Source organism: Rana temporaria, chromosome 5 (genome assembly GCF_905171775.1).
Source record: "Rana temporaria chromosome 5, aRanTem1.1, whole genome shotgun sequence".
Classification (NCBI taxonomy): domain Eukaryota; kingdom Metazoa; phylum Chordata; class Amphibia; order Anura; family Ranidae; genus Rana; species Rana temporaria.
In genome coordinates this window covers 173,285,357-173,307,758 of record NC_053493.1, presented here as the reverse complement: position 1 = coordinate 173,307,758, position 22,402 = coordinate 173,285,357, and the positions used below count along the sequence as shown (strand labels likewise).

The 22,402-nt window shown below is 44.2% G+C and overlaps 1 protein-coding gene across 6 annotated transcripts in view; it reads left to right on the top strand.

The window, feature by feature from the left end:
- The window catches only part of TRIO (trio Rho guanine nucleotide exchange factor), a 1,129,982-nt gene that overhangs the window by 691,794 nt on the left and 415,786 nt on the right, over nucleotides 1-22,402 (top strand). For all 6 annotated transcript variants that reach the window (XM_040353401.1, XM_040353397.1, XM_040353396.1 and 3 more), the window contains one exon: nucleotides 18,432-18,543. In XM_040353401.1, the coding sequence (XP_040209335.1) occupies nucleotides 18,432-18,543 (112 nt within the window). The remainder of the gene's footprint in view (nucleotides 1-18,431; nucleotides 18,544-22,402) is intronic.

Sequence of the window (22,402 nt, the reverse complement as noted above, 5' to 3'; positions counted from 1 at the left end):
AAGCATTGTAAAAGTTTTGACACAAACTGGAGCAAGGAGATGGGTCTTAAGTTGTTCAGGCTGGAGGGCTTTTTAAGTATGGGGGTGATCAGGGGAGGGGAAGGTGCCAGTAGAGAGGGAGAGATTGAAGATGTGAGTGAGGGAGCATAAGATAGAAAAATAGGGTGACTGTAGTAGATGTAAGAGAACAGGATCCAGGTGGTAAGGCAGAATTCTGAGAAAACTTTAGAGACCTCTTTGGTAGTAGCAAGGTCTGCCAAGGTTGTAATAGTCGGGCCTGACATTTTGTGTGGTGAGGAGGCACAAGAGAGTCCAGTGAAGATGAAATGTAACTGTTTTAGATAGAGGTGGTCAGGGCAGGACAGGGGGTGAGATTTTGTCATGGAGGTTATCAGTTGCAGAGTAGAAAATGTTTTTTTTGTAGGTAATTGTTTTCTGCTTGGTGGGACAGGTGGTTGGAGACGAGCATATTGTGAAAGTAATGAAGATGTGGTCAGAGAGAGGAAAGGGGGTGTTGGTGAGGTTGTAGGGGGTGCAAAGATGTCTCTGATTTCCCCCATTGGGCACAACTCACGTTATACAGAGATGATCAAATGAGGAAATCTTTAATACCCCAATTAGGGATGGATAGGGAACACATGAAATTGGGGGAGGAATAGCCAGAGAGACACAGGCCCCAGTTATTAAGATGTGTATCTCTTATGTTCCAAAAGGAGGTGAGAATCCATCATTAACATGTGGCCAAGTTACAAATTAAAAAACAAAAACTTGGATGCATACCCCAGTTAAAGCAAAGTTTTGCAAAGCAGAGAACCATTTTGAATTGCTTGATAGAATGTTGCATACCCCAGTTATAGCATATCCTTAATGATTTTATAATAATTTATGTATTGCTCTTAGCAGAACCATCTTGTTTATATACTTTATAATAATACAATATGAGATAATTGGATATGAAACGAAGAACAACTGGGGAAGGGGATAAAGGGATACGTGAATACCTCAGCCTAAAGCCTATGACGTCTGTGCTCCAGTGTATAGAGAATGTATGGGGATGGTTCACATGTCTCTGTATAGTGCTCTCCAGGTAGACCATTGCTTATAGAATTAGGAAAGGCAGTCATGTTTGTATAATTTTTTTTATAACAAATCACAACATATAAAATACAAAAAAAAAAACATAAAAAAAAGAACATGCATACCACGCACAGAATCTATATACATAGGTTCCCACCCGAAATATACGGGTACATTCTTAAACATAGTATACACTGCCCCTCCCCGAGAGCACCTTAGATTTTTTAAATAGAAAAAGAGAGAAACAAAAAAGGATTTTTTTCCCCCTTTGGAGAAAAAAAAGGAGCTCAATAGCTCCCTGTTTTGTGACACGTAACTCTTTAAATCACCCCACCCCATCTCATGGCCCCATAGAACTAAAATATTTAAGGAGGAGCTTAATAATATTTTGTGGAAAATAAAAAAAAAAAAGGAAAAAAAATCACCTTTGAAGAAAGAAGCTTTATTTCATGACTTAATATCTCTTTGAATCACCACCCCCCATTCTTATGGCCCCAGAAATAAGGTTGACTACTCAGTCATGCTACACTGTATCCAAATATTTTTTTTATAATTTTCTCCTCACAAATAGAGCTTTATTTTGGTGGTATTTAACCACCACTGTTTTTTTTTTTATTTGTTGCGATATAAGAAAATGTTTGTTTGTATTGTAAAATTTTGCAAATAAGTAATTTTTCGTCATAAATTTGTGCCAAAATGTATACTGCTACATATCTTTGGTAAAAATAACCCAAATTAGTGTATATTATGTGGTCTTTGTGAAAGTTATAGAGTCTACAAACAAGGATGCCAATCACTGAAAATCACATCTGATCACACCTGATGTACTGAAGGCCTATCTCATTTCTTCACACTAACAAGCCAGGAAAGTATAAATACCCCCCAAATGACCCATTTTTGGAAAGTAGACAGTCCAATGTATTTACTAAGAGGCCTGGTGAGTTTTTTGAAGTTGTAATTATTTCCCACAATTTTGGGGAAAATTAAGATGGTTTTTTTTTTTTTTTTTTTTTTTTTTACACAAACTGGTAATATTAACAAATTATTTCTCTCACACAGCATATGCATAATTGCAACTACACCCCAAAATGCATTCTGCTACTCCTCCTGAGTATGGTGATACCACATGCTTGAGACATTTTTTCACAGCCTGGCCACATACAGAGGCCCAACATCCAATTAGCACCTCCAGGCATTCTAGCAGCATTAATTACACATATCATTTTTTGACTGCCAATTTTTGAAGGCCCTCCATATTTCAAACACATAGCAGGTACATACCAAATAACAAAAGATTACCTGTGGTTTTAGAAGTGCAGTGGTTCACAGAGGAGAGCATCGGTCCAGGCAGCAGGCAGGGATGAGGTCAGCGACAGCAAAAGCAATCATCTTGGCAGCAGGCAGGAATACTGTTCATAGTTCATACAGGCAGAGATACTGTCAGCACAGCTCCAGGTAGCAGGCAGAGGTGTTCCAGCAGAAATACTGTCCAAAGTCAGTAGAGGCAGCAGGCAGATATATGGTCACCACAGCCAAAGTATTGGTCCAAGTAGCAGGAAGAAACACGGTCCATAATGTCATGGGTCATTACAGGCAGCAATATGGTCAACACAGCCAAAGTATTGGTCCAGGCAGCAGGAAGGACCATCAAGCTTAGGGCCAGGGGGACAGGGGTTGAAGCTTCTCCCACCCAAATCGCTTTGAAGCCTCCGGGCAACCAGACCCTGTTCTGGGAGCACAGAAAACGGAAAACTGTTTTTCTCTACTCAGAACGCTATTCTAAAGCCCCTCACATATGTGAGACCCTTGTGTACTGAAGTAGATGGCCAAAAGATCAGTCCAAGTGGCAAGCAAAAACATGTCAGATTAACAGGCCGAGGTTGGTGCACATGGAAGTCAGAAACGTGGTTTAAATCGTCAAGCAAAGACATTGGGCCAGATCCACGTAGCTTGGCGTAGTTTTAGGCAGACGTAGCGTATCGTAGTTACGCTACGCCGCCGCTACTTTGAGAGGCAAGTGCTGTATTCACAAAGCAATTTCGTCTAAAGTTACGGTAGCGTAAATGTGTCGGCGTAAGGGCGTGGAATTCAAATGACAAAGATGTGGGCGTGTTTTATGTATATTAACTGTGACCCTGCGTAAATGACGTTTCAAACGAACGGCGCATGCGCCGTCCATGGACGTATCCCAGTGCGCATGCTCCAAATGACGTCGGCAAATCTTCATGCTTTCGACGTGAATGTAAATTACGGCCAGCCCCATTCACGGACGAGTTACGCAAACCACGTGAAATTTGAAAAACTTGACGCGGTTCCGACGTCCATACTTAACATTGGCTGCGCCATGTTTTTGGTGGTTTATCTTTACGCCTGAAAAACCCTTACGTAACCTGCGTATCTTTACTGCGACGGCCGGGCGTACGTTCGTGAATAGGCGTATCTAGCTGATTTACATATTATAGGCGTAAATCCGCGTACACGCCCCTAGCGGCCAGCGTAAATATGCAGTTAAGATACGACGGCGTAGGAGACTTACGCCGGCCGTATCTTAGCAACATTTAAGCGTATTTCAGTTTGAGCATACGCTTAGTTACGACGGCGCAGATTCGGACTTACGACGGCGTATCTACTGATACGCCCGTCGTAAGTCTTTGTGGATCTTGCCCCATTGTCTGTAAACATAATAATAAGGGGTATTAATATTGGATGGATGTCTGATGATTTTTGAAGCAATCTCCGATGCACAGACCAGGTTGGAAGGGACAATAATAGCTGGTAGCTCTTCTTACTCCTACTCTGCTGCATACACTGCATTTTTTTTTATGTTTGGCATCTTCTTCCAGATTCTGTTGGGGGGGGGGGGATTGTTATAGGGAAAGTGTTGCTCGTGAAGTCGACTCACACTATCAGAGCGAATGCTTCCTGGGGCGGGATCTTGTTGGTAAATGAGGGCAGTGATGATATCTTCGATATACTTTAGGTAGGTGATTTGTTGGTTTTGAGTTGCTTTTTGGTAGCAGACAAACAAATAAAAAATGGTCATGTGAAACAGGTGAACCGCAACGTTCTTGTACCAACAATGGGGCGTTATGGTTAATAAATAGGGCTGCAGCATCTGATCATTTAAATCCACCCCCCAATGTACAAATTGTAGTTATGGACACATTCAGGCTTTACAATGGGGTTGCGTCTTCTTTGGATCTCCACCACAGTGTCATTGTGGATGGTAAACAGGATGTGGACATCTTTTTTGTCCCTCCACTCCATGGCCAACACCTTCTTGTTCCTCATAATTGTCAACAAATTTTGCGGGAATCCTTTCTTTTTATGGTACCGCAGTCTGTTTTTTTTTTTTTTTTTCCTGTAAAGGTGACGAAAAAGGGGCAGGCTGGTATAATAGTTGACTTAGGAATGGTATCCTTTTTTGAACAGGGGATATGCCAGCTCCCAGACAATTTTACCACTGGTTTCAAGATATGTGGGGCAATCACGAGGCTGGAGCTGGGAGTGTTTGCCTTTGTAGATCCGGAATGTGAAGATGTATCCAGTGGCTCGATCACATAATTAATTAAATTTTAACTCATACCTGGCTCTCTTGCTTGGCATATACTGCTTGAAGTGCAGTTGGCCAGTTAAATGTATGAGAGACTTATCCATAAAAAATTTTTGGTCTGGGATAAAAACTTCTCTAAATCGCTGGGAAAAGGAATTGATTAGGGGGCGTATCATGTACAATTTGTGGTTGGGATGATCTCAGGAAGGGCACTGTGAATTGTCATTCTAGTGGAGAAAACGCATAACAGAGTTGGGGGAACATGTTTCGGAGCATGCCCAGTTGCTCCTTCTGCAAACCAATGGAGTAATGCAAGGGGAAGAGGTTTATATGAGAGTTTGGGGTGGAAAAAGGGGGTGGGTGTGACTGAGGACTGCCAGATCATTACATGGCACTATGCAATGGAATAAATCAAAGTAAAATACAGTAATATCAAGCAAACTCATTGCAGTAAAGATACACAAGACATAAACACTGACTGGGACAGAACTTCAACAAGTAGAACATAAGTTAAATTTTGATATTTAGACAGTCATATGGGATGCAATGTGTGCAGCATGGGACTAGTGTCAGCAAATCCATAAATTGAGGCCAATATGACAACAAATCGAATAAAGGTAACTGGACAGATGTACAGCAGGGGACAGCAAGTTTCAGCAACATCACAAGGAAAACAATATATCAAAAATATATTTTCTCTTTTGTTCATCGACGAACACAGCGCTTCCTTAATCATGACTAGTGGGTTATATCACCTCCGCAGGATTAGGACTAGGCAGAACAAAAAAAGCCTGGCTATGCCCATGGGCTGTCCCCAGTCAGTATATAACCCCCTCCCTGCTCTAGGTATTCAGTTTTTTTCCTGTCTAGTCAGGAGTAAGGACCTAGCTCCTTGCTGGGATCTTTTGGTCCTAGCAATTTTTTTTTGTTTGTTTCTTCCATGCATCTCCCGGAAGATCTGCAGATAGAGGAAACAGATCTCTCAAGTCTTCCCTGGGAAGTGCAAAGCAATCTTGGTCTGGTAAGCCTAGAGCAGGCTTCTCCAGATCCACTGATAAGTCTCATTCAGCATGAAGGTCTGCCCTCACCCATTTCTGGGGTGGGGGGGACATCTTCGCTGGTTTCCAGATTTGTGGACCTCCTTCATGAGCGTCAAGGGGGTCCGCGGGTTGAACCTTGTGGGGGGACAAAATTCGTCCACTTTGGGGGGGCCTTGTGTCATCTTGTGTGGACATAATTCCTGTTAAGGTTCGGGTGACGTCCAAACTACCCAAGGTCCCCTTCAGCCCTGTCCAGGGAATTGGGCTACCTGGCTCTAACCCTGGAGTGAATGCTGACCAGGTTAGTAGTTTTTATTCCCAAACGTTGGCCCCTTCAGCAGGTTTATTTTGGTAGGCTCCGCAGTCGTCCTAGGGCCACTGCAGGGCCAACACCTTCCTCTTATGCAATGCCTGTGAAAGGTCGAGGGCGAATGTCTTCTGGTGGCCGTAAACGTCCCTTGGAAGCTACCTCTCAAAGAGTACCAGGGGTACCGAGGGCTGAACTTCTATCCTGGTTTACAGTGGCTGGTTTTAACGGCCTAGCCATTGAAGGCCAGGTTCTGAGAGATAGGGGGCTGTCAGGATCAGTGATCCCTACTATTGAAGAAGGGAATGGGGGGTATGGGATTATTGCGGTGCCAGCAAATAGAAACCAAAACGGTAGATATATAAAAATAAAAAAGATTTATTGGTTACAAGAGGATAACATTTGGTTCAAGCATATAAACAGAGCAATAGAGACGTGGGAGCAAAACATAGAGATACAGGTCAAAGATCAAGTCTACCTTCGTCAGGGGATTTATGACATGACCGTCTCAGTGAGTGGCTCTGGAGAAATAGAACAAGAATAGTTTAACAATTTTGTCAATTCCATTAGATACAAATACATACTTAAATCATCATTTGCAATGTATATAGTTTGGCTAGGACATATAGCGAAGCGTCAAGAGCCAAGGTACCACAAAATATGGTCCAAAGAATCCCCCCACACACATTACCCCTATATTAACCCCCACATGTCCTGCAAACTGGCACTTAAATCCATGTAGGGCAGAAGAAAAAGAAAAACCTACCCTTTGCTCCCCGTGCGAACCAAGCAGGGACCCCCTGAGGGTGGGTACGGATCCAAAGACCCCCAGCCGTTACTGTTGAAGGGCAGTGAAGGGAGTCACATTAAGGGAAGGCCGCACACCAAATAGTAGTAAAAACATTTAGTAATTATATTATTCATTATAGTATATAGCATGACAAAGAGAATTGGTTAGGACTGGCAATTAAAGGAAAAAAAGAGAGAAAAATGCAAGGACACTGGACTGGTTGCAGTTAGAATATGTCTAAAAAATGAAAATAAACAGGAGAGGAATATGTCAAACTAATAGAGTGTAAATGAAACACCTGTAAATACAGGTCTATAGTGAAAAGAAAGCCCTTATATTAAGAGCTGAAGAGTAGTAAAAGAGGGACTTACAAATTAATTCCGGGTGGGCTGATTACAAGGCAGAGTCAAGGTGTAGATTTGAGGCTGCTACATCAGTTGGCAACGGAATTGCCCAATTCTACAAAAAGTGTTTTTTAAAAAGAAAATAAATAAACAAATCAATTGTTTTTGTTTCTATTTGCTGGCACCGCAATAATCCCATACCTCCCATTCCCTTCTTCAATTCAAATCAAGGGATGAGGTGCCGTATCTTTATTAGGACCATCGACCACTAACCACTCACTGATCCCTACTATGATAAAGGCGAGGAAGTCGACTTCTAGCAAGATATACCACTCTTGGTGTGAGTTGATTAGCGTTGGGCCCCTTTCAGACTGGGGCGGGAGCTGCGGTGGCGGTATAACGCCGCTAAAAATAGCGGCGCTATACCGCCGGAATTGCCGCGGGTATCAGCCGCTAGCGGTGCGGTATTAACCCCCGCTAGCGGCCGATAAAGAGTTAATACCGCCCGCAATGCGCCTCTATAGAGGCGCATTGCGGGCGGTATTGCCGTGGTTTCCCATTGTTTTCAATGGGAAGGAGCGGTGAAGGAGCGGTATACATGCCGCTCCTCTCACCACTCCAAAGATGCTGCTGACAGGAGATTTTTTTTGTCTCCCGCCAGCGCATCGCCTCAGTGTGAAAGCCCTCGGGCTTTCGCATTGAGTCTGCAGTGAAGGAGTTTTTCAGGCGCGATAGCAGCGCTATTTTTAGCGCTGTACCGCCTGAAAAACTCCTCAATGTGAAAGGGGCCTTAATCATCTCAGTTTTCTCTTATTGCTGGATGAGTTCCTAGCTGTAGGCTTGTTGTAATTCTTGCCATGAATCTGACTGTCAATGCGGTACATCTCTAGGTCTAGAAATGCAGGTTTATCTTGGTGGATGATGAGGTTTGGTGCTAGAATCTTTACTGCCCCCACGACCCCCTACCAGAACAAGGAGATGCAGTTGCACACATGCCATGGCCTGACATTTTGCTTTATGGCATAAAATTAAATGTAATGGGCATGCTGTAGCTGCACGCAATGCACTGCATGCAGTGGGTTAACAGCCAGCGGGGAGGTGAAATCTTGCCTCCTCACTGCCTATCAAATGCCCTCTGAAAAATGTGTGTGTGTGTGTGTGTGTGATATGATGATATATATGTGTGTGATAAGAAAATCAAAAAGACTATTGTTTTCTGCTGGAAGACTGTGCCAGACTCCATAGGTAGGTAGGTTCCTGTGTTGTGAAGGTAGACTGCCCAAGTGGCCAGGGTTTATTTTATGTTTTATTTTGTTTATGCTGTTTTGATGCTTGCACTTGTTTCCAGCAATATGGAAGAATAAACCACAACCCTTGTTTTTCAACCACCCACGGCTGCCTCTCTGTATAATTCAGTGTGTAGTGAACCCACTCAGGAGGTCACACACCCCACCCCGCTACAGAGCTAACCCCTTACACAATATATATATATATATATATATATATATATATATATATATATATATATATATATATATATATATATATATATATATATATATATATACACATATATACACACACAATGGATCATTTTTTAGAGGGTCAGCAATGATAGCTGCACATCTGAGTTGAGCCCTTTCAGTCCCTCTGCCCCCCCCCCCAGAGTCATTCTAAGATCTCTTTAGTTCTGTGCACCCCTCAGAGTCCACCTCCCCTTCCCTCTTTCATCCCATTGACAGTCCTCCCTAGTCTTGCAACACCACTGACACAGGAACATGTTTTCCTTCCAGTGACACCATTAACACACATTTTTATTTTTTTCATCGCTGTTACCCCATATTTGTGCACAGTTTTTAAACTCTTCAGTTTACCAAAACTATTGGTACTTTTTCACATATCCCACCAATGATACCATCTTTGCCCTATGCACTGAATGACTCTGTCATTCTGTGACCACTGCCACAGCCAGCCAAGCCACTCACAGTATTCCCAATCACCATCACACCAGTCCCATTATACACATACAGTGAGGGGAAAAGGGTTTTGATCCCCTGCTTATTTTGTACATTTGCCCACTGACAAAAAAATGATCAGTCTATAATTTTATAAAGTGTATACGTTTTATTAAAAAAATTTGACAGTGATAGACAGAATAACACCAAAAAAATTTAATGACTGAAATAAGTATTTGACCCCTTTGAAAAAACCCTTGTTGGCAATAACAGAGGTCAGATGTTTCTTGTAGTTGGCCACCAGTTTTGCACATATTCTCACTCCACTTTGCAGATGCTCTCCAAGTCATTAAGGTTTTGAGGCTGACGTTTGATAACTCGAACCTTGAGCTCCCTCCACATATTTTCTATGGGGTAAAAGGTCTGGAGACTGGCTAAGTCACTTCAGGATCTTAAAGCGGAGGTTCACCGCTAAATTGCTATTTTTACCCTTAGATGGATGCTCATTTAGTCTAGGGGAATCGGCTAGTTGTTTTAAAATCGAAGCTGTACTTACCTTTTTAGAGAGCGATCTTCTCCGCCACTTCCGGGTATGGGCTGCGGGACTGGGCGTTCCTTCTTGATTGACAGTCTTCCGAAAGGCTTCCGACGGTCGCATCCATCGCGCCACGATTTTCCGAAAGTAGCCGAACGTCGGTGCGCAGGCGCAGTATAGAGCCGCACCGACGTTCGGCTTCTTTCGGCTACTCGTGACGCGATGGATGCGACCGTCGGAAATGTTTCGGAAGCCTGTCAATCAAGAAAGAACGCCCAGTCCCGAAGACCCATACCCGGAAGTGGCGGAGAAGATCGCCCTCTACAACGGTAAGTACTGCTCGGATTTTAAAACAACTAGCCCATTCCCCTAGACTAAATGAGCATCCATCTAAGGGTATCTAAGGGTAAAAAAACATTTATGGGAGAACCCCCTCTTTAATGTGCTTCTTCTTTAGCCACTTCTTTGTTGCCTTGGGTCATTGTCATGCTGGAATACCCATCCACGGGGGGTTTTTAATGCCCTGGCTGAGGGAAGGAGGTTCTCACCCAAAAATTTGACGGTACATGACGCAGTGCATCGTCTCTTTGATGCAGTGAAGTTGTCCTGTTCTCTTAGCAGAAAAACACCCAACACATAATGTTTGACGGTGGGGATGGTGTTCTTGGGGTCATAGGCAGCATTCCTCCTCCTCCAAACACAGCACATTGTGTTGATGCCAAAGAGCTTGATTTTGATTTCATCTGACCACAACACTTTCACCCAGTTATCCTCTGAATTATTCAGATGTTCATTAGCAAATGTCAGACAGGCCATTACATGTGCTTTCTTGAGCAGGGGGACCTTGCGGGTGCTGCAGGATTTCAGTCCTTCACGGTGTAGTGTGTTACCAATTGTTTTCTAGTCCTAGCTGCCTTGATATCATTGACAATATTCTCCTGTGTAGTTCTGGGCTCATTCCTCACCGTTCTCATTTTGTCTTTCTTCCATTTGCGAATAATCGCACCACCTGTTGTCACTCTCTCACCAAGCTGTCTGGCAATGGTCTTGTAGCCTATTCCAGCCTTGTGTAGGTCTACAATCTTGGCCCTGACATCCTTGGACAGCTCTTTGGTCTTCGCCATGGTGGAGAGATTGGAATCTGATTGCTTCTGTGTACAGGTGTCTTTTATACAGGCAACAAGCTGAGATTAGGAGCACTCCCTTTAAGAGTGTGCTCCTAATATCAGCTTGTTACCTGTATAGAAGACACCTGAGAGCCAGTAATCTTGCTGATTGATAGGGGATTAAATAGTTATTTAACTCATTGAAATGCAAATCAATGTATAACTTTTTTCTTTTTTTTTTTTATGTGTGTTTTTCTGGATATTTGTGTTATGCTGCATCTCACTGTTAAAATAAACCGACCATTAAAATGATAGACTGATCATTTGTTAGTGAGCAAATGTACAAAATCAGCAGGGGATCAAATACCTTTTTTCCCTCACTCTAGGGCCTCATTCACATGTGTGGTGCTCTATGAAGAGTGATCTGTGTTTGGATCACTCTTCAGACAGCATTTGACAGGCTGAGAGGAGACATTGCATTGCATCTTCACTGCCTACTTTTAGCTCATTTATGTGAATGGATCACAATTGGTGGGTACTATGCCCGCCAAAAGAAAAGGATGGTATAAATCCTGCCATAGCCCTAAAGCAAAACATCACAGCCACAGCATGTGTACACCATTGGTTGCTGCCTCTGAGTAAAAAGGGTTGGTGATTTGGGAGTAGTAAATAACAGCTTCACTGTAAGGTTTTACTGTCCCCCAATCTCTCATGCCCCCCCCCCCCCAATCTCCCATATAAACGAGCCATAATAGTGTAGGCAGTGTAGCAGAGCTTTCCAGAAAGAGATGGGAAAAGTCCTGTTAGGGGTTTATACATCTTTCAGGCTCTTCTCATATACGTTCAGGGATCTCTGATCCTCGATCCAGTTCAGATCTTGGCCTTTGTCCCCCGGCCAATTTATGCTTACATGAGACAGACAGCCAGTGCTCTCGGCCTGGGAATCGGGGACAGCTCCTGTCTGTGAGAGCAAGAGGTTGGTAAGGCTACTTTTACACTGGGGTTGGGGGGCGTTGGGAGTAAAGTGCCGCTAATTTAAGCAGTGCTTTACCACCATTTTAGCAGTGTTTGATTAGCACTGCAGCTCTTATCTATAGTGCATCCGGAAAGTATTCACAGGGCTTCACTTTTTTCACATTTTGTGATGTTAATCTTATTCCAAAATGTATATATAATATATTTTTATTAGTATTTTTTAAAAAAGAGGGTGCAGGTAATCATCACTCAAGTCATACATTGGAGTTAGGACGTTTTACACCACTAAACATCAGAACCTGGTGAAAATATATCCGGGTATAAAATAGAAATAAGGGAGAGACAGGCGCAGAGGAGAGTAACGAGAAAGAGGGTAGAGGAGAAGGAAGGAGAGAGGGGAGGACAGAGGAGGGTATGCAGGTCAACTGCAGGGGAGGGGGTGGGGTGCTGGGCAGACCTTGATGTAACAATCCCACGTAGCGGATTTATGAGACAAATCTGGGCTGGCTGTGAGATTCTAACCTCACTTTCAGGGAATCGGAGGTAGAGTAGTCGATCCAGAGAAGCCAAAGGATCTTAAATTTATCGAAGGTATCGTTGTCTAAGGCGATCATCTCCTCCATGCGCATGATATCATTGACCATGGAGACCCAGACCGTCAGCGGTGGAGTGGTAGTGGTTTTCCAAAACAAGGATACGAGTTGTCTAGCGGCTGATAGAAAAAAACGCAGCAGGGAGCTCTTTTGAGAGGCTATCGACCCAGGGAGCATGGACAGCGGGGCTATTTCTGGGGCGGGCGATAATTTCCGATCATAAAGGCTATTGTATATGGCAAAAACTTGCGACCAAAGGGGTTGAACTGCAGCGCAGTCCCACCATACATGTAAGTAGCTTCCCTCTGCTGAGCCACATCTCCAGCATAAGGGAGACATGGACGGGAAAATGTGCTTACCATATTGGACCCCATACCCTGAGGCAAAGGGTGGTCAAACAACGAAGTAAGGGGCGAGGGGTCTGTGTATAGAAGAGGTAGCAGACCCTTTTTTTTACCAGAGATGTAAGGCAGCGAGTGCTAAGGGGGAAGGTGAGGAAAGAAAATGTAATTTCTGTCCATAGCCCCAGAGTAGGGCCCACAAGTCATAGGGGAACAGGTCTTGTTTTAGGGAAGGGGCGAGGGAACCATTCCAGGACCCTGGATAGCAATGCCGCCCTGTGGTACAATTCGAAATCCGGGAGACCCAGCCCTCCTCTGGTTTTAGGATAAGTGAGCAAAGTGTAGCGAATGCGAGATATGCCCTGGTTCCATACAAAGTGTATGGACATGGAGCGCAGGGAAGTAAAGAAGTGTTTGGGGACAGAATTGGGTATCGTCTGAAACAAATACAACAATTTAGGCAGAGTGCCCATTTTCAGGGAGTTAATGCGGCTGAACCAGGGTAACGAGGAGGGGCGCCAGGCGTCCAATTCCTTCCTAATTCGGGCCAGCATAGGGAGGTAGAGGGGATCGTTATCCTCAGGTAGGATATGCCTTTGGCTCCCCATTGGAAGGGGAAATTAGCCTTAACCCTGGCGAGGGTAGAGGGTGATGATGAAATGTTGAGGGCCTCTGTCTTAGACATGTTCAACTTAAAGTTGCTAAACTCTCCAAATGTGTGCGGTTGCTGCATATAGACCAGAAGGTCATCTGCGCAAAGGGAGAGTTTGTGACTAGCAGAGGGTGTTTGAATCCCCACAATAGAGGAATTCTCCCTAATGGCCCTAGCCAAGTGTTCTATTACCAGTACAAAAAGTAGGTGCAATAGAGGGCAGCCCTGCCAGGTACCTTTGGATATTTGGAACGGAGATGATGAGGAGCCATTAACCAGAATGGAGGCCGAGGGTCGGGAGTATAGTGCCATAACCTTGGACACAAAGGCGGGGCCAAGGCCAATCTGTTTGAGAGAGACGCAAGAACCACCAATTGACTCGATCAAAAGCCTTCTCCACGTCAAATGAGAGAAGGCTTGCTTTAAGAGTCATCGAATGTACGAAACAAGATGGATAGTTTTAGTAGTATTGTCCCTGGCTTCGTGCCCAGGGACAAATCCCACCTGGTCTAAATGGTGATGGAAGGTAAAAGGGGCGAGAAGTTGGTAGCCAAAACGTTTGCAAAAAGTTTTACATCAATGTTGAGGAGCGAGATCGGCCGATAACTACTGCATTGGGAGGGGTCCTTACCTGGTTTGGGTATGACTGAGATGTTGGTGGATAAAAGGGCACTAGAGAGAAGATGAGAATCATCTATGTAGTTAAACGCTAAAGAGAGCAAAGGGGCCAAGGGCCTGGCAAATGATTTATAAAATCTAGGAGAAAACCCATCAGGGCCCAGACATTTACCAGATTTCAAACCCTTAATTGCGGAGAGGAATTCTGCCACTGTGAGGGGTTCATCTAAGTCAGCAGATTATATTGCGTCTATCCGAGGGAGGGCCATCTCCGCTATATAATCCTGCATGTTGGGAGGGTGTGGGGTGGTTAAGGGGGACAGTCTAGTTCGTGGAGGTAGGTTATATAGCTGAGAATAACGTTGGAAGACATCCGAGATGCCCCGGGTATTACTAATCTTTTGTTGATTGGAGGTACAGATGTGATGTATGGGTCAGCGAGGGGGGGCGAGGGTGAAGGACTCTCACTAAGTCTTGCCCAATATGCCGAGTAAATCACGTTGGGCGTTGGAAAGATCAACATAGGTGGCAGGGTCTGGGGTTCGTTTATGTGCGAGTTCTAATGCAGTGATCGTGGAAAGCAAGCTGGCACTATCAGCAGATCTGGCCTTCTTAAGGCGGGCACCATGCTGTATGAAGATCCCCCAAAGTACGCACTTCAGGGCCTCCCATAGTAAGGGGGTTGGTGCTGTCAGACCGGTGATCCTGAACAAAGTCCTTAATCGCCTGCTCAACATCAGCAACACACGAGGTGTCTTTTAATATGTTGTCGTTCAGACGCCAAGAAAATGTCCTACGGGATCTAGGTGGATGGGCTAGGCTTAATTGCACGGGGGCAAGGTCAGACCACAGAATGTTTCCTAAGGAAGCTTTGAGCGGGACATCTAACAGCGATGGAGAGATAAAAAAATAGTCAATACGACTGTATGAGTTATGGGCTACAGAGTAACAGCTGTAATCTCTCTGACGGGTGCTGCACCTGTCAAACATCCACAAGTTGAGCGGCGTGTATGAGTGATTTGATGTGTGTGAGAGTGGAATGTGGTGTAGAGGACTTAACCAGAGAAGTGTCCAAATCTGGAGAAAGGGCTATGTTAAGGTCCCCACCCAGGATGAAACAAGGACAGCCAAAAGAGATCAGTTTGTTCAGCACCGCGGACAGGAAACTCCCCTGGTCTTGGTTTGGTCCATATACGTTAGCCACTGTAAAAATAGAAGTTTGTTTTCAATTTAAGAAAAAGGAAATGGCCCTGGGGGTCAATAAGGGAATCTAGGACTTCTGGGTGGAAAGATTTGTGGAAGGCTATGGACACTCCCCGTGATTTAGCCAACGGGTTAGTACTGTGGTGCCATTGATGGTAATAAGGGTTATTTAGGAGCGGGATAACCGTGCCCCTAAAATGAGTCTCCTGTAGGAGCAAGATTTGAGTCCTGGCCTTGTGGAAATGGTACAAGACCGGGCTCCTTTTCTCTGGGGTGTTGAGGCCCCTACAGTTATAGGAGGACAAGGTCACATGGTCAAGGGACATTATGATGTAACAGGGGGGAGAGGACCAATCGCCATATAAGTCCTACAGCAGGTAAGATGAAAATCAAGGTCTGCCCAGTCGGGAAGAGAAGGGAGCAGCGGAAAAAAGAGGGGGGGTGGGGAGAGGAAAAAGGTATAGTAAGAAAAGTAGAGAGTTGAGAGTGGGTGGAATCCACCCCCATAACAGGGGAGGATAAGGGATTTGGATTGCAACAAGCTGGAACCGCCACAAAGGATAGAGAGTGAAGGAGAAATAGAAGGCCACAAGGTGGCGGTAGCATACCATGAAGTAAATAGCTAAACAATACCATAACAAAGAACTAAGAAAATTAGAGTGCATGTACGAGCACTGTCGGTCCTAAGGGGGGTGTATGTGGAAAGCACACAGGGTGTCTCCCGGTCCCAGGGTTCACGGTAGCATAGTGATAACTGCTAAACAAAGAATAACCATCAACAAAACACAGTTAACTTATAAACATTGAGACACAAAAGCACCATGCGGAACAAGTGTTAATCCATACGGTATGACTGCGTGCCCAGGAGGGAGACAACAGAGCCATGGGAAGCAGAATGTAGGAGGGGAAGACAGTAAATATCATCAAAAATGGCCAGGGCGGTCCACAGTATGGAGGAAGAACTTTGTGTGTCTAGATACCTGAGGAGGAGACAAACAAAAAACAAACAAAAAAATAAATAAAAAAGGGGGGGGGATTATTAAGCAGTCAGGTGATCACAGACGTCAAGCGCAAAAAAATCAACCGGGCAAAGAGAACAAAATAGTCCCAGGTGTGGGGACAAAAGGTGAGTAGCCAACCAAGAAAACTGATTGTCACTCTGACAGAGCTCCAGCATTTCTCTGTGGATAGAGGAGAACTTTCCAAAAGAACAGCCATCTCTGCAGCACTCCCCTAATCGGGGTTGTATGGCGGAGTGGCCAGACAGACGTAACCCATCAGTAAAAGGCCCATGACAGCCCGCCTGGAGTTTTCCAAAAGGCACCTGAAGGTCTCTGACCATGAGAAACAAAATTCTCTGGTATGATGAAACAAAGATTGAACTTTTTGGCCTTAATGGCATGCATCATGTCTGAAGAAACCAGGCACTGCTCACCACCTGGCCAATACCATCCCTACAGTGAAGCATGGTGATGGCAGTATCATGCTGTGGTGATGTTTTTCAGTGGCAGGAACTGGGAGACTAGTCAGGGTCGAGGGAAAGACGAATGCAGCAATGTACAGAGACATCCTTCAACCTGCTCTGGACCTCAGACAGGGGCAAAGGTTCATCTTCCAACAGGACACGACCCTAAGCACACAGCCAAGATAACAAAGGAGCGACTAAGGGACAACTCTGTGATTGTCCTTGAGTGGCCCGGATTTGAATCTGATTGAACATCTCTGGAGAGATCTGAAAATGACTGTGCATTGACGCTCCCCATCCAACCTGATGGTGCTTGAAAGGTCCTGCAAAGAAGAATGGAATTAACTGCCCAAAAAGAGGTGTGCCAAGTTTGTAGCATCATACTCAAATAAACTTGAGGCTGTAATTGGTGCCAAAGGTGCTTCAACAAAGTATTGAGCAAAGGCTGTGAATACTTTTGTACTGTACATGTGATTTTTTTATTTTTTTCACAAACTTCTTTTTTTCATTGTCATTATGGGGTATTGCTTGTAGAATTGTGAGGAAAGTAATACATTTAATCCATTATGTAATCAGGCTGTAACATAAACAAAATGTGGAAAAAGTGAAATGTGAAAACTTTCCGGGTGCACTGTATTAAATAATATAGACTGGGTTTTATTTTTTAACCAAAGAAATGTAGCAGAGTACTTTTTGGCCTGAATTTATGGGGAAAGATTATTTATTTGCAAAGTCTTATAACTTAGAGACTTGTTTTCTGAACTGGCTGCCTTGTCTCATAAGCCTACCTCAACCCGAACATGGTCTCTTGTCGTTCTGGTTAGCTTCAATGCCTCCAAATAATATTTTCACTTTGCTATCTAGATGTAGTTTGTGCTGTGCTGGGTTTCCTCCCCGGTCTGGACCCCATGGTCATTTATCTGGATGCAGAGGACTTGGTCATATAGAGGAGATTGTGTTCTGTTCCCAGCTCACACAGCTGTCCCTGCCTTGCAGGAGATGTTTATCTTTCTCACCCACAGTGGACACTGCTTTGTGATATCCCAGTGGTCAGAGATACGCCCTTTAGAAAATACTGGTAGTGACATATATATTCAGGTTAAACTGGATGAACCAGTATCTTTATTCAACCGTACCAACTATGTACTGTGTTGTGACTGAGCTGCCTCTAGCAGATAGAGTTTAGCTACCATCAGGGGCTGCCCCTTTGCTGTGCCTTTGTTTCTTGCCCAATGTCCTACTCTTAAAGCGGAGGTCCGGTAAAAAAAAAAAAAAAGTCAGCAGCTGCTAACACTGTAGCTGCTGACTTTTAATAAGGACACTTACCTGTCCTTGTCGCCAGCGATGTCGGCCCCCGCCGAGGCCAATCCTGGCAGCTCCAGGCGCCACCATCCACAGTAAGGGAAACAGGCAGTGAAGCCGTGCGGCTTCACTGCCCGTTTCCTACTGCGCATGCGCGAGCAGCGCGGCGCATTGTGAATAGGCCGGCTGCTTTCTGGGATACACACAGTTCCCAGAATGCAGCGCGCCCCATTCACAAGAAGAAACCGAGTGTAGGAGGAGGAAGAGAATCCATCGCGGAGGATGAAGAGGCAGATTCGGGACTTTCACATAGCAACAGCTATTTCAGGAAAGTGTTTTTTTTTATTATTATTATTATTTATTTATTTATTTTTGAGGATTTTTTTTTTTTTCAGGGTGGAATTCCACTTTATACCCAGCGGGTATAGATAATATACATTATGAGAATGAATAATACATTCCAATTTTATGTGTCGTTTGTTTCAATATATTTATCTTTAGGCACAGTTTGTTTAGAGTAATTACTTTAGGAACTGATTAGTGATTGTTATTGTGTTGTTTTTCCTTCACATTAGGAGCTGTTGACATGCTGTGAAGAAGGCAAAGGAGAAATAAAAGATGGACTAGAAGTGATGCTTAGTGTTCCAAAACGAGCAAATGATGCCATGCATCTTAGCATGTTAGAAGGTAATTTTGTTTCTGCAAGTTATGTGCCTGTCTATCCTAATGCATGTGTAGGCATTAAAACAGTGTTTCTCTTTTGTTCATGGAGGGACACAGCCCTAATCTTGACAAAGTAGGTATTGGCCTTCATTCAGATAGAAAGTGTTAAACACATCACACACCATACAGTACTGCCCAGGGGGTGGTCCCTCTGGGTATAACCCCCTCTCTCTGCATCTCGCAGGTCAGTTTTTTTTCTGCCTAGCTAAGGAGAAGATATGGCTCCCTTCGGGCCCATAGGCCTGGAGAGACATTCCAATTTATTAAAACATTTTTTGATTGTTTCTTGTGATCTACGATCAACTGCCGACTGGGTTACTTGTAGTCTCCCCAGTTTCGGCCATCGAGCGTGTGCCGACCGTAGCTATATGCTGGGTCATCCACAACATGCCCGTCGCTCTACGGGTGGCCGGTGAGCTACACCCTCCAGGGCTAGCATATGACCGGTCCATAGAGCCGAGTCGCAGCGTCCGGGCCGACAGTCACCTACGTAACCATGAGAAAAATGGTCTGTCTGGGATGCTTCCAGCAGAATCCATGCAGGTAGGGTAAGTAATAATCCCCTGCTTCGGCAGGAGGACATAGCTGGACATTCCCGGGGAGGTCGAGTAGGGGGTCTCATCCTTAATTCCTCCCTCCCTCCATTCCCTCCTCCCTGGGCTCTCTGAGCTAGGCTGACTGCTGGGGCCAGGGGTTCGCCTGGGGGAGCTTCACCTGTGAGGGAACTGCGCTGTACGTCCACTTACAAATGCTATAAGCTGCCATGAAAAGTTTGCTTACCTGTGTGTTCCCCTCCATGCTGTCGTGGCCATTTTGCCTGTGTCCCAGACTGTGTTTGGCCTCTATCTGTTCATCGGCGACCATTTTACCTGTGGTCCATGCTGGGTTTGGCCTTCATCTGTCACTCGACGGCCATGTTTTCTTTCTCGTACACCACGTGACACGGAGACATTCATTACATAATAGGTTAAGGGTCACCAGCGGTGATTGGACACTGGCACAACCAATTGAAGACCGTTTCCCTCCATATAACCCCTCCCATCAGGGAAAAACCTCAGTTTTTCCGCCAGTGTCTAAGATTTCGGACGAGTGGAGGATGCGCTAAGGAAAGCTCTGCTAAAGATACCTTCTGGGGGCAAAAGTAGCTATGTTTTTGGATTCATCCAAGACGCCAAATAATCACGCTGAATCTAGATGAGTTCCGGGCCTCATGCACGAGGCGTCGCCTGTAATGTCTCTCTTCGGAGGACTGGGCTCTAGGGTCCAGCACTTTCGCTACATATACGCTAAAAGTCCTGGTAAGAGTCTTTTACAAGGCCCAAGGGAGAGGTCTCCTTTAAATAGGAACCCATATCCCTGAAGGTTGGCACACAAAGCCTGCCAAGATGGGTGAAGATTGGTGCTCACAATTGAAAAAGGTCCTTAAAGCGGTGGTTCACCCTATAAAAAATTTCTAACACTACATCCAGCCTTGATCCACTATCCGTCCCGCTCGTAACTACTCCCCCACGCGTTACGTCAATGGTCAATGGTCACTTGACTTAGTCATGGGTCACTGCCCGTCCGCTCTCAGCTGATGTTATTTATAGTCAGCGAGGCAATCAGGCAGAGACGGGACTGGTAGCGAGGGAGTGATTACACATCTACATCATAGCTGGCATGAAAGGATTAAAACATGCACTGTACAAAATACCTAGTGCATGTTGGCAATTTTAATACAAGAAACAATTAAAAACTTATTAAGTTGACCATTGACGTAACGAGCGGGACGGATAGTGGATCCGAATGAGGAGAGGAAACATCAGCTGAGCGGCTCTATGAAGGATCGGTGCACTGTGGATTTATGCATTGTTTGAACGGCAGTATCGTGAGTGTGCTACTGTCAGAGATCATTGTCTCTGTTAGTCCTGGTGCCTTACCATCTGCGCTATGAGTTGTCTCTTTCTTTCTTTTTTTCCATGAGCGGTGTCTATGTGGAGGAGATCCCTTCCTGTGAAGCAGGAGTTTGTCTGTGATCACATCGTATTTCCTATCACTACACTGAATTGGGTGTTGTTCTTAATTGAACCACTGGTGCACATTTCAAGCACATTTGGACACTTATTGTGGATTTGTTCATTTATTGTTTTTTTCTGTGTTACATATACTCAGATCTTTAATCACTTATAAGCACGGTTGGCATTATTTAAGTTAGTAATCAGCGCAATTATTATATATTTTTACTTTTACTCTGTTTGACCCACAACACTATTTTTGCTGCGTTTATTATTTGGTGATTTGTTAATGGTATAATTTTGATTATTTAATTTAGCGCGGTAGTACCACTTTTTCATATTCTTTACTGGTCACTCCTTTCACTATCAGCAGCAAAATTATGGATATATTCAAATTTATAGAGAACCGCACTGTTGATTTAAAAGATGTGTTCACCACCAAACCTGTTTCTGAAGTGGGTGATCTTGATACTACTTTCAGAAAGTTTGGCCACTTAATGGAGAAGAAGGTTAGCGTATGGTGGAACTTAACAACCCATGAACAATATATTAAAGAGGGTATTGTACCTCGGAGATTGAGATGGGATGTACCTATAAATGATGGACTCTTAGATAAAGATTCAATAGAAGAATGGTACAAATTCTTTAATGAAAAGGGGTTAGAAGTATTGCAATTCCTAATTAAACGCAAACAAAGGAAAATTTCCATGATCAACAAACAGATTGCAGATTGCAAAGTATTTTTAGATGATCATAAGGAAAGCCCCTCATTTCTAACACTCACTGCCCAATTAAACAAAGTATTAGAACAAAAGGATCTTGAGATTAAACAACGTAAGAAGAGAAAATATCTCAGGGATACCAATGACTATAAACAGCACCAAACCTTCAAGTGGCAAATTAACCTTAAGGATGGCAATAGGGGATCAGTTTCATCATCCCCAGATAGGGAGGTACGAATAGTATCCCCAAGGAGAGATATGAGATATAGATCTCCAGAACCCACGGGTAACAATGGAGGTGATAATGGTAGACTGTATAGGGACAACCCAAATGCTTATGGTCCCAATAATCCACCAAGATCAAGTAGAAATGATCATAACGAACCGAGAACCCCAAAACCCTGGTGGGGGAATAAGAACAATCAATAACCAAGATCTAAATCTCCGAGAAAACCTGCTTGGAAGAATAAGAATACTCACAAACAGCCTAAACCTCCGCAAAATCGACAAGATTATCAAGGGGGACAACAGTATGGTTATCAACAGGATCACCAGTATTACACACACGAGTACAGGGATCCTAGGGATAACTATCCCCAACAGCAATCCAGACCACCATCCCAACAATATGATTATGGGAGCTCAACTCCCAGGGACTATTATCAGCATGATAACAGAAGAAGTCCCATGCCTACGCATAACAAATATGAGCCACTGGGTAACTACAGAGAGGAGAATGATTCACGTTCTTTTTTAGAGTATCGTCGGAGCGAGAGAACTCCTCCACGGTACGATCAAATGACACATACGCGAAGCCCCAACGAAAGAGAGGATGTAAAGGCGGACACAAGGTCCAAAAGAAGAAAGGTCCAGTAGGGGAGGGCATTTATAACATTAGTGGGATTGAACTAACACGCACGGAACTTTTAACTTTGCATAAAGGGCTCAAGTTTGCGCCAAAACGTAACTTAAGCAAATTTGATGTCTATGTGGATATACAAAAGTATACCAGGAAGCTAAATATTAAAAAATACATGATGAACCAACCCATTAAAGAAGCACAGGATCAAAATCTTTTGGGGAGAGTTCAACATAGCCAACTGAGGA